Raw genomic sequence first — 13,259 nt, 5'->3', positions numbered from 1 at the left:
AATTCCCTAACATTCCAAACAGTTTCCTCATCCCCATGGAGACTAAAGATATGTTCTCAACTCTGACCCAGGGACTTGGATGTCTGTTTGGGAACATCATTCTGAAAAAGGAACTTCATTTCAGTAGACTAGATTCCTTTTGTTCAAACCACAACTTATATTTCCTTCAACAACCGCTGGATATCTACAGAGCCTTCAGAAGCCCTGTAATTCTTTTTCTAATTCTTCTGTTTTTTGTTGTTGTTGTTGTTTTAAGATTGGCACCTGGGCTAACTGTTGCCAATCTTTCTTTTTTTTTCTTTAAGGATTGGCACCTGGGCTAACAACTGTTGCCAATTTTTTTTTTCTGCTTTATTTCCCAAACCCTCCCTGTACACAGTTGTATACCTTAGTTGCAGGTCCTTCTAGTTGTGGGATGTGGGACACCGCCTCAACATGGCCTGACGAGAAGTGCCATGTCCGCGCACAGGATCCGAACCCTGAGCCACCGCAGCGGAGCGCGTGAACTTAACCACTCGGCCACAGAGCCGGCCCCTAATTCTTCTCTTTTTAAGTGGTAACAAAATCTGGAGGCTCTAGAATTGTTTATAGCAAATACTGGATTAGTAACTGGAGCATCTCTAGGCACCATGAAATCTTTTTGTTATACAAAGTTTTTTTGTAATACTATTTGACAGATTCATAAAGTTTAAAAACAAGAAAACCAAAACCAAAACCACCACCACCACCCTACTTCAGCTGCTTACTGCATAGGGAAACCCTAGCTATAATGTATCTGATAGTTCCTAAGCCTGTCTGAACACTTCCTCTCAGCCAACTTCTATTCTTACAGCTCAGAAATAAACCAAAATCTACCGTCCTGTAACTTTTATCCTATGCTGCCTGAAATAATCCAATATAATTTACTCTGCTCTTTCACCCAACAGCCTTTCAAATAAATGAAAATAACCTTTATGTCTCTCATCAGTCTCCATTCCAGGGCTAAACTGGAACACAGAAACTAAAGAAATAGGTCCATCCCTAGAAACAAAATTTGGCCATCCCCAATGACATACTATCTAGATTACTCTCCATGTTGATTACTCTTTTATGGAACATGTAGAACATGCCTCTGTACAGAGGAGTGGGACTATTTATTACCTTCCTTATCTGGGGCACTAAACTGCTCTAAAAGATCACATTCTTTTTTTTGGCAGCCACATCACATTATGATCTAGTGAGTTTGCAGACAACTAAAACCCTTAGATCAATAACATATAAGAGACCTAGTCCTACACACAAATGAGCCTAGGTACGAGGCTTTATTTTCATCTCAATTAAATTTCACCCTGTTAGTTTTGCAGCAATGTTCAGCCTAAGGAGGTTTTTTTTCCTGAAAAGGAGATTTTTTTTTTGGTCCTATAATGTATCTGTTATCCCTGCCAGCCTTGTGTTGTTTGTAAATATGATAAGTAAGTGTACTATGTCTTCATGGCATTGATAAAACAGGCTGGGTCAAACAAGGCCCCTCTCTTTTCTTCCTGTTGAGATAATATATAAGTGCACTGTCAGAATTTGCCTTTGAAAGCATCCTTTCCCTCCTAAGCCATTCTCTTTCTTTTTCTTCTCTGACCATAGGTTCACACTCCAATTTTCTAAGCTCTCCTCGAAGTCTTTGGATGAACGAAATCTGCTGTCCTAAACTCTAGGGTACATATCTCGTATTCTCTTCTTACTGTACGGAATGTGTATTTGTAAACCAACTAAAATCCTTTCTTAGATTACGAGGCACAGTATGCATGTATAAAAGAATACACGGATGAATTAATAGATTTTTCCTCCTGTGACTAAAGTCATTTCTAGCTTACCCATAAATACCAAAGGTTCAAAGGCATTTTAAAAGGTAGTCCATAAAGACACAGTAAGTTGTTATGGCCCCACTCTTTCACACAAGTCAAATAGTCTTTGTTCTGAAGAACAGCATTAAGTAAACTATTAGAAGGAGAAATATTCAAGTGAGTAATAGTAGACTCCCTTCCGGACAGAGCCTATGTCATTCCCGGATAATAAATAGGCACTTAGGGAAGCACAATAACACTTCTGGAGCCTTTCAGGAACATTTATTTAGTACAGCATATTTCCATAAGCACTTAGCTTATTACAGGAGTGTAACTTAACATTAAAAAAAAGGCTGCGCCAAATGCTTTAAAAAAGCAAACTCGGGGCCAGCTCCATGACCTAGTGGTTAAGTCTGGCGCGCTCTGCTTCAGTGGCCCAGGTTTGCTTCCGGGGAGCAGACCTTTGCCACTTGTTGGCAGCCATGTTGTGGTGGTGACCCACATACAAAATGGAGGGAGACGGGCACAGATACTGGCTCAGGGTGTTTTTTCCCTCAGGAAAAAAAAGCGCAAACTCATCAAATAACTATTGTTTCTTCAAAAGGAGGCACGTTAACTCAGAATACCTTAGAAGAACACAGAGGAGTTCACAGCAAATCACCTGGGACTAAAAAAATCTTACTATCTTGTCTTAAGCCATCTGAGGTAATGGGTTAAAAGCTCAGAGAAAACTGTTTCACAGAACACAGTGCATGATTAACACCTTTAGAGAAATGGGTAAAATGCTGGTAAGGGAAATCTGATGTAACCCTCAAAGCCAGCAGACACGAAGAAAGGAGGGGCAGGACCCTGCATTGGTTCATCCTGCATCACTGGTTTACATACATATCTACCCAGACAGACTCTCTATGTGGTACTGAGGACAAAAACCTTTTTCTTTGCAGGACAATGTCTGTTATTAAACATAGGCAGTCAGTCTCCAGCACTAGGTCATCCATACTAAGTTACTATTCTTCCCTAGCCTCTAACAGGTAGTGGGACTGAATCAGTCATTCTGACCTGCAGTTTTAGAAATTAACTTCACGTCTGACGCTACAAAATTTGGTACTGCAAATCAGAATTTACCCTAGCTGCCCACAATAGAAATTAGAAGACAATGGAAAAAAAAAAAACAGGTACTAGGTCCTGCCATGATCTGGTGACAAAGCACTTTAGTTAGGACTCAAGAGACTGTGGTTCTCATCCTATTTTTCTCACTCTGTGTCTTTAGTACAGAAAGCTGTGCTCTGGCCTAAAATGATACAGATTCAAGTTTCTAAAGAAAAACACTTCTACTGAAAACAGCATGCAACTTCTTACTCCTTCCTCTATATCTCAATATTTTTAAGTCAACTATCAGAAGACCATGTTATCTCTTAAAGATGCCACACACATTACTAGATTGTAGATAATTTTTTCCTTGATTTTCATAATGATTAGTGCACAAACATAACAATATTAAACTTTTTTAAAAAGCTAAAATCCCCCCTTTTGGACACAAGATAACTTTTGGGAGTAATGGAAATGTTCTATATCCTGATTTGGTGGCAGTTACACAAGTGTATACATTTGTCAAAACTCATCAACCAAAACACTTAAAATAGATGCTTTTTTTTGCTGAGGAAGATTTGCCCTGAGTTAACATCTGTTGCCAATCCTCCCCTTTTTGCTTGAGGAAGATTCGCCCTGAGCTAACATCTTGTGCCAATCTTCCTCTATTTTGTAAGTGGGCTGCCACCACAGCATGGCCACCAACGAGTGGTGTAGGTCTGTGCCTGGGAACCAAACCCAGGCCACCCAAGTGGAATGCACCAAACTTAACCACTAGGTCAGAGGGCTGGCCCCATGATGCATTTTATTGTACATAAATTATACCTCAATAATGTTAATTTGTTAAAAATCCTCCCTATTCAATTTTAAATTTTTTAACCTCGTTATCTCTCAACCTCCTTAACTCCTATTACTTCCACCCCTACTCCACCTCAGCTAAAGTCTGCTCGTTCATTCATTCATTCATGTATTCAATAAAAATTCTCAAGCAATGTACTACTAGGTACTAGAGATACAGAAGTGAACAAGAAACAGTTTATGCTTTCAAGGAGTTTATTGTCTAGAAGGACAGACAGACATTAAACAGGCAATGCTGAGCACAGCTTGAGATGTGCTATATACAACAGGAGTATGGGAAGGGTACTACAGGAACACACACAGAGGTACATCTAACCTGGCTCTACCATCACAAAACCTGACGTGCCTCCATGGTCTCAAACTCCAAAATTCCCCTTTCTGACCATAACATTCAGTCATTCCACTTACGTCAACATCATAACCTTTAATACCTCAAATCCCACCAATTCCCTTGGCCTTTCTTACCTCCATGTTCAGCCTGGACTCCAAGGTTAGTCCCTATCTTAACGTGCCCCTTCATTCCCGTCTCCCTCCCTCCACCCATGATCTCCCTCCCCCAATCAATACCAATCTTGCTAAAATAAATCACTGATGTTGATCCTCAGTTATTCATTAAAAGTATGTAAATGTCTGCTATATCAAGTGTATACTGGGATATATCAGTGAGGAAGTCAGACATGATCCTTGCCTTCATGGAGCTTACATTCTGGTGGGAGAGACAGAATAAGTAAATAAAGACAATAAATAAAGTAAATAAAGAAAAATCAGAGGAAAACACCCTAGGAAAAAAAGAACAGCAAGCAAAAGTGCAGACCCTGAAACAAGACAGAGCTTGCGCTTGTTTTAGAAACTAACGATGGGGCCAGCCTCGTGGCCGAGTAGTTAAGTTCACATGCTACGCTTTGGGGGACCAACGTTTTGCCAGTTCGGATCCTGGGCACAGACCTAGCACCGCTCACCAAGCCATGCTGAGGCAGAGTCCCACATAGCAGGACCTATGAGAGTATACAACTACGTACTGGGGGATTTGGGGGAGCAGGGAAAAAAAAAAAACAGCAGCTAACAAGCCAGGGTAGCTAAAAGTGAATGAGGAGAAAGTAACAAGAAATGAGGGGAGATGTAGGAGCTGAACCAGGCAGAATCTTGAAGGACTTATGATGAGTTTAGATTTTATTCCAAGAAAATGGGAAGCCATTGAAGGATTTAGGCAGGAAACTGACATGATCTGATTTTGTCTTAAAAGATTACTACTCTGGTTGCTCTATGGAGAATGGACTGGAAGAGGGCAAAAATGGAAGCAAATAGACCAATTAAGAGGCCACTGCAGTTGCCTAGGCAACAGATGGTAGCTTAGGCTAGAGAGGTGGAGTGGAGACAGAGAGAGTTGTTTGTGTTCAAGAGCTATTATGGAAGTGTCATCTACTGAGACAGGGATAACAAAACTCTTGATCCGCCCTCTTCTTTTCCTCTCCCCAAACCTGGTCCTTACTCTCAGTATATGGCACAACCACAGCCATGAATGCTTAAGCCAAAAAGTGGGGATCCAGAGGTCATCTGTTTCTTCCCTTTTCCCTCATACCTAATCCATAAGCAAATCTTTTCGCTTCTACCCTACTTCCAAAATCTCTCTCAAATCCATCCACTTTTCTTCATCTCCAGTGATAGCTCTATAATACAAGCCACCACCAACTATGATTCAGGTTACTGCAGCAGCTTCCTAATTGCTCCCGCTGTTTGAAACACTTATCAGACATCCAAGTGGATATGTCAAGTAGGCATTTGGATTTGTGACTGTGGAGTTCAGAAGTGAAATGACCTAGAGATATTAATTTGGGAACTGAACGCATACAGATGATATTTAAAGCCATAGAACTGGATAAAACACACAGGCAGAGGGTGTACGCAGGGAAAAGAAAACAGCTTAGTACCACGCCAGGGGACATCTTCTGAGACAGACTTAAGAAAGAAAATCTAGTCAGAGAAGACAGAAGGCAGATGTTTTATTAGACCACCCCACATATTCTCTGAATTCAAATTTTTCTCAGTCCTCATCTTCCAGAACCCAACAAACCACTCTCTCCTAGAAACTACACCCTGTGACACTGCACTACCCTTACCTCCTACCTGCTTGGCTGCTCCCTTTCTAAATCCTTCTTTGGTTCTTCCTCCATCTCCTACCCCTGAAATTCAATGATTCTTATCTCCCTTCCTTCCAGCTCTCCCCCCTCCCTCCCTCCATCCCTCCGTGTGTTTGTGTGTGTGTGTGTGTGTGTGTGTGTCTGTGTACACACACACATACTCTTTCCTCCTCAAAGATTTTATCCATTCCCACAACCTCAACTGTCAACTCTATACTGAGAATTTGCAAATGTCTAGCTAAGTCTTAACCAAAGTGTGGCCCATAGACCAGGACTTCAGAATCAGTCGGCCATGCTTGTGAAAATGCAAATTCTCGGACCCCACCCCTGACCTAAGAAATCAATTCCCCTAATGATTCTTAAGCAATGGCTTTTATAAATGTCCAATAATTCATACCCATTATTTCACTCGAATTGCATGTTAGGTGATGTTAGGAATTTGAGAGCCTTCATGCTTATTAATAGCAACATGACAGAAAAATGACGTGGAGTCTAAGAAGGAAGTTTGACAAGAATAAGAGAAACTATAACCAGGAACAAGACTCTAATAGAGTTGGTAAGATTTCTTAAAACTCTGTAACTGTCCCATATTTATTATTTTTGTTTTCCCTGTCTCCCAATGGTGCTTTAGAATACAAGCCATTCAAATGTTAAAGAATCTCTGAGCTTATTTTGCTTAATAGCAAAGCAGCAAACTGGAAAGTCAGTATCTTACTCCACTGTGAGAATAAAATTGAAGATGGTAGCCTTAGAAAAGGAAAGAAGGAAAATGTCTGGAATCCTCAAGCAGATAGAGAAACCCAAGCCAAAAAAAGTGATCATGAGGCTTAAGAGTCACAGGTCTTCATGCACTTACATCATCCCATTTGTATTAAAATTCTTTGAGCACTTGTCTTACCTGTGTCACTAGGCTGTGAGTTCCCTGAGGTTATCACTCTTCTCCTACTACTCTAAAATCAACGTACTACTTTGCAAAATGCAAAGCCTTACCCAATCTAATATTTCTTGAAGTAAACAGTTTGCCACATAATTCTAACTTGATTCCTGTACCATTATCTCCAATTCCAAATAAGTATAGAGTCCAGATTAATAAGGTTTTACTGTACTGCCTGGAAGGAATTAATATATCAAAGCTTTAAATAAGAACTAGTTATCTTTGGCAATACAAAATTACAACAACACTTCTGGCCACAGCACACGGTTTCTCCACTCCTCCTAAGATGTAGAAAGCACAAGCTACCATTAAGACCAGATGCTTCAGCTGCTTCTAAACTTTTCCTATCTTCTCATTTCTTATCATCCCAAATAGATGCTTCCTTCTTCAATACCAGCAGTGAAGTGAAGTTGAACTGCTATTTAGGGTAGAGGATGGTTGCAAGCACTGCCCTAGTTGGTGGCCAAACCCTTATTCCAACTCCTTCCCAATCTGGTTTCTATCTCCCAGCCAGTCTCTCTAGTCCCTGGGGTGGAATCTTATTTCTGGACCTCATTCTGTTCTCTCACAAGACAATGCTGAAGTGTCTGCAGGGTTAAAATACTTCAAGAATGCTTTTATTAAAACTACAAACCAAAGAAACTTCAGAAAGAGGTGTATATCCCACACTTTTCTATACGCAGCAATAAAGACAAACTGACAAACTCAACACCATGCAGTGATCAATATCTGAATAATTCCTATATCTCCTCACTAGATGCCTGAGAATATCCAGAACATTCCCTAATATTGCCCACTACTCCTCAGTCAGCTTTCTGCCTGTAGCCAGACTACTGACTCAAATTTGCTATCTCTGCCTGCCCTTTCTTTCAGAATATAAGGGGAAAATATAGATTCCGGTATTAATTAATGGTATTACTGATTTGAAATGTCTGGAAGTCTCTTCTTCAGCTCTAAACAGCAGCGACAGATGACAGGCTTCTCCATCGAGGATGAGGCCTGGGGTTCTCGAGACGCTAGAATGAAGGACTGCAATTCCTACACCCCATATTTTGACATGAGCTGGCAGCGGCAGCATTTCCTGCCACTATCAGGCTCTACCCTGCCAGCTATGCAGTACAACACTAGGTGCTGCGTCCTGGATTCCTATCACCAAGAAAGGTTAACACTGCATCTATAGGAAAATGGCTCTTCCTCCAACCCCGCTTCAGCCCCCACATCAGACCATTTAATAACATCACCAGTTCCTTCTACTTCAGGATAGAGACACGCTTGAGCTCGTCACGGCTAATAAATGACAAAGTCATTATCTTCCGTAGACTTGGCGGGCAGGGACGTGGGTGATAACTAACTTTTTATTAGGCGGGTTCCTTCCAGATCAATCCATACGGCTCCCCCTCCCCAGAGCCTCCACAAGGGGTGAAACCCCATATGCTCCTGAGCTCGGCAGGGACGGCCGGCGGGGGTTAGGGGGAAGAAACTTGTCTACAAAGACTTACAGATGCCAGTCGCTGAGGGGTCTGGGGCAACTCGGTGCTGACTTCCATCCTCTCCGCACCCCGGGCCTCCTCGTCCGCCATCTTGAGGGAAACTGACGCCCGCGGTTCCAGACCCCGGCCGGACTCGAGCGAAAACCTGTGGCCAGCCCAAGAGATGAGGGGCGACACTTTTACGACGGCCCCTGAAGTCGGGTTTGACGCAGAATCGAAGAGCGACTTCCGGTCCGCTTCCCGGAACCAAGCGTCAAGGCGCGTCCCGTAGGGGCGGAGGGTTTTCTTCCCGTAATTTCTTAGTCATAGCGCCTGCTGCCTGAGTGGTTGTAAATTTGGTTTCAGTGCTGGGAACTGTTGCACCTGCGAGGTAAAGAACAAATTCAGCGTTTGTTATGAAAGGAAGGAAATTGTCAGGAGCTAAGTGAGGACCTGTTCTGGGTCTCTTTCTGGCCAGGTTGTTGGTCTGGGTGTGTTTTGTCTCCACGTACCTGCAGTGGCTCCCCAGAGGCTGCAAAATGAAAAAGTACTCAAAGCTAGTCCATCTTTAGGAATGTAGTCTGTGGGCACTTGCACATGCGCACAAGACAGCTTGAGCCTCAGCTTGTTTAGGAGAGGTGGTGAAGAAATAAGGAAAAGTTGGAAACATTCTAGTAATTCTTCGGTAGAGGGAAGACAAAATAAACATGGTACGTCCGCATTACGGAACACCATGCAGCTCTTTAAAAAAAAAATGAGATAGATCTATGTGAAAAGATAAAGACAAATTAATTGATGAGGGGGAAAACCAATCACGTTGCCACAAACTATGTATTTGCCCTTACCTACGTGTAAATGCGAAGGAAACAGTATGAAAGGGAAGAGGACAAACTAATAGTTAGCTCTAAGGACCAGGAGAGGAGGAAGGTGGTCAAGATCTGCTCTAGCTTCATCTATGTTTTAAATTGTTTTGTAAACGATTTAAGAAATATTTTTTTAACAATGGGAAAAATAATAATAAAGCTCCTAACACTCTGGAAAGAATAAACTATTTGGGAAAAGATTAAGTTAGATCTTCATCTCGAATCATATATCAGAATAATTCTTAATGAATTGAAGAGTTAACCATTTTTTTAAAAGTAAAGAAATAAGTAAATATTTGTATAATATTGGGATGGAGAAGGCTTTTTAAAGCATGACACCAAAAGCAAAAAAATAAAAAGACTAAGTAATTTTATCAAAATTAATAACATATATAAAAATAAACTACACAAAGTTAAAAGGTAAAGAAAAACCAGGAAGAAATGTCCGCAACATTCATGACAGACTAAAAGATAAAACCCCAAATAAGATTATTCCAGTAGGGAAAATGGCAAAATACATAAATGTGCAACTCAATTTTTATAAATATATTAAAAAACCTAACTAGTAAGCAAATAAATGCAAATTTAACAAAAGTGGAATTCCATATATTGCCTGTAAATTTGGTAAGTTTTTTTTCTTGAACCCATTGTTGGTAAGCTGGAAAGATACTCATTGTTATGTAAAATGCAAGTGTAAATTGGTAAACCTACAGGAGGACAACGTGGCATTGTTCAGAAGCCATTTTTTAAAAATGCATACTCTTTGGCTCAACAATTCCGTTGTTAAGACTGTGTCCTGGAGAAATAAATTAGGATGCAAGTGAAATTTTAACTACGTCATTACTAGTAATGGAGAAAGTGAGAAACAACTCAAAAGTCCAACAAGAAAGGACATTGAGGGGCCGGCCCATGGCCGAGTGGCTAAGTTTGCGCCCTCAGCTTTGGCAGCCCAGGTTTCGCAGGTTCCAATCCTGGGCACAGACTTGGCACCGCTCACCAGGCCATGCTGAGGCGGCTTCCCACATGCCGCAACTAGAGGGACCCACAACTAACCAAATATACAACTATGTGCTGGGGCAGGGCAGGGGGGGTGCGCTTTGGGGAGAAAAAGGAAAAAAATCTTAAAAAAAAGGACATTGGCTAAATAAACTATAGTCACCCATACAATGCAGTACCCTGCAGCCTTTAAAAATGTGGTAGAACAGTGGTTCTTAACAGACCCTCTAAGAGTTCTCAAGACTCGGGAAGTCTGTGAAGTAAAAACTATTTATAGTTCAATAATAAGAAGTTATGTGCCCTTTTTTTTAAACCATGTTGGTATTTGTACTTACTGGTGTAAAAGCAATGGTAGGTGAAACTGCTGGCCCCTTAGCACAAAATAAAGGCAGTGGCATCAAACTCAACTAGTCACCAAAGTGATCTCATAGTAATTAGTAATTTCTTCACCACCATGCTATAGCAGTTAAGGGGGGAGAAAAAGCATGTTTCTCTTAACAATGTGCTCGATGAAGCAGTAAAAATTATTAGTTTTATTAAATCTCAACTCATGAGTCTTTTAAATATTCTGTATGCGACAAAATAGGAAGCACACATAAAGCTTTTCTGCTGTGTACACAAGTATGATGGTTGACTTGAGAAGCACTTCTGTGATTGAGTTGCCAGCTGAACCAGCCACTTTTCTCATGGAACACCATATTTACTTAAAAGAACAACTGACAGATGCCCTCGGGGTTTCAGACTTAGGTATTTGGGAGGCATTTTCTCAAATATGAACAAGTAAGCCTTTTTCTTCAAGGAAAACAACTAACAGTTTTTGTTGTCTGTGATAGAATTCAAGTTTTCAAGTGAACGTTTTGTGGAGAACTTGTCTGCCACTGTCAGTTTGACAAAAGTCCCAGTGAAATTGATGGTGATGTTAACACGTATGGTTTTTTGGATATTGTATATTGAAATGTATTGACATTTGGAAGATCTGTTTAACTCAGTGAACCAATATTTCCCAAATTACAAATGCAGGATGTTACTCTATCAAGCATGGATAAAAGATCCATTCACATTGCTGAATAGACCGATAGAATTTAATGTTATGGAGTACAAAAATTTCGTTGATATGATTTCAGATTCCACGCTGAGTTGATCTTTAAGATTTTACTATTTGCCCAGCTCTGGTGTAGTTTCAAGGAAGAATATCCACAATTATCTGAAAACACTATTGAAATACTCCTCACTATTCCATCTATGTATCTGTGTGAGCCCAGATTTTCTTCATATGCTTCAACCAAGACAACATATCACAAGAGATTGAGTGCAGAAGCAGATATGAGAACCCAGCTGTCTTTGTTTAAAGAGAGTTGCAAAAATGCAAAATATTGCCACGCTTTTCAATAATATTTTTGTTTTGGAAAATTTGTTTTTTTATTTAAAAATGTTATTTAATATGTATTGAGTTGATAATTGTTATTTTAAACAAATTGGTAGATATTTTTTAATTTTCTCAGTTTTATTTTCTAATGCAGTGAATATCAGTAGATATAACCTACATAAACAGGAGGTCTTTGAGGTCCCCAGTTTTTAAGAGTATAAAAGGATCCTGAGACCATAGAATTTGAGAGCCACTGTTGTAGAGGCATTCTTATTGACTTGAGATGATATTCACTATATATTGTTGGGTGGAAAAAGCAAATTACTAAAACAGTATGATTTTATTTTTGTAAGACAAAAATTGCACCTAGATATTTAATGAAGAATACTAATCACCGAAGTATTACTCTTGGTTATCCCTGGGTTGCATCATTGTGGAAATTTTTATTTTCTACTTTCAACTTAACTATGTTTTCTTAATAACTATTATTGTGTAAAATGTTTTTTGTAATCTACCTATTTTTTAAGGTAAATAAAATGCCAAATACCCAGATAGATAGAGAGGTGGGTAGATAGGCAGATAGATAGATAGATAGATAGATAGATAGATAGATAGATAGATAGATAGATACCCAATCTATGCAGTTCAAAAAGCTTCCTTGATAATGTCTTCCTTGATCTGGCTAGATGTGTTGGGATCTTACCTGCTTCTTGGAGGAACTAGTAGCTACACATCTACCCTCTGAAATAAAACTTTCTGGATTTGAATATCTTTTTTACCAGTTGCTGGTTGTGTGACCTTATGCTAATTAACTTGAGACTTGGTTTCCTCATCTATAAAATAGATGTGGTAATGAAACTATTTTTCTCATATGATGGTTGTGAAGATTAATGAGACACTCCATCCAAAGCCCTCAGTGCTTGGGATTGTTCAGTACAATGCCTGCTAGTGTTTAGGATGGACATTTTTGTTTTTCTGGCTGTCCTGCATCCGGTGGCACTTTCTCAATTCCGTGTTTGTGTGGGGAGGGCAGGGGATGTCTTTCCATTGTGGGAACTCTTGTTGGAAGGAGACAGCGTCCCCAAACATGTGATTAGAATTCATTCCTGCTCGGTGTCCTCAGGCAGCAGTGTCCATTCAGACTATTCTTGCTAAAAGACAGTTGTGCCTCCTGCTTCCTGGTCGTCTGCAGTTCCTTGGGTTTCTGCATTTTTTCTAAGCCTGTTTCCAGCCTCCTGCAGAATCTCTGAGTCCCTGATATCCTTTCAGTAAATAACCTTTTTTCTTAAGGTAGCTACAGGTGGTTTTTGTTATTTGAAAATGAAAGATTCCTAATTGATGCATTAACTGTTAAAATATTATTTATAACAATACTGCCTTATGTCAGTTTTTCATGGCCTGTCTTACCTCCTTTTCTAATTTGTTAGTTCCTTTAGTGCAGGAACCAAGACATATACATAGAAATGTCAGTAACTATGTTAAAGACTTTAGCTGCATTTTCAAGTATAACTCTCAAAATAGTCCTGTGATGTAGTTCCTATTATCACCATTGTACAGACAGGGGACTTATAAGTTGAACAAATGAGGTTACTTGTTCAAAGACCTGCAATTACTAAGTGACAAAACCTGGATTCAAAACCTAAGTGTGTCTGGCTTCAAAATTTGTGTCTTTAACCACTTCACTCTCCTACCTCCTCTAAAAAAATTTTTGTCTCTTTTACCACTTTAT

At 40.0% G+C, this 13,259-nt stretch overlaps 2 protein-coding genes across 6 annotated transcripts in view; one reads left to right on the top strand and one right to left on the bottom strand.

The window, feature by feature from the left end:
- Positions 1-8,902, bottom strand: part of UBR1 (ubiquitin protein ligase E3 component n-recognin 1) — a 166,349-nt gene extending 157,447 nt beyond the window's left edge. For 2 of the 3 annotated variants that reach the window (XR_001379023.3, XM_070238345.1), the window contains exons 1-2: positions 8,818-8,902; positions 8,336-8,689 (exon numbers count right to left, since the gene is read on the bottom strand). Coding sequence is in view for 2 of the 3 variants with exons in the window: in XM_070238345.1 (XP_070094446.1) it covers positions 8,336-8,416 (81 nt within the window). In the remaining variant the exon portion in view is untranslated. Of the gene's footprint in view, positions 1-8,335; positions 8,795-8,817 lie in introns of those variants that run through there. The other variant, XM_023618975.2, reaches the window with a different exon arrangement.
- Positions 8,604-13,259, top strand: part of TMEM62 (transmembrane protein 62) — a 79,801-nt gene continuing 75,145 nt past the window's right edge. The window contains exon 1 of one of the 3 annotated variants that reach the window (XM_070238372.1): positions 8,604-8,696. The gene's annotated coding sequence lies outside the window, so the exon portion shown is untranslated. The remainder of the gene's footprint in view (positions 8,697-13,259) is intronic. The other 2 variants (XM_023619015.2, XM_070238356.1) reach the window with 2 other exon arrangements.

The sequence above is a fragment of the Equus caballus genome, chromosome 1 (assembly GCF_041296265.1).
Source record: "Equus caballus isolate H_3958 breed thoroughbred chromosome 1, TB-T2T, whole genome shotgun sequence".
In the NCBI taxonomy this organism is placed as follows: domain Eukaryota; kingdom Metazoa; phylum Chordata; class Mammalia; order Perissodactyla; family Equidae; genus Equus; species Equus caballus.
This window is presented reverse-complemented; position numbering and strand designations above follow the sequence as displayed.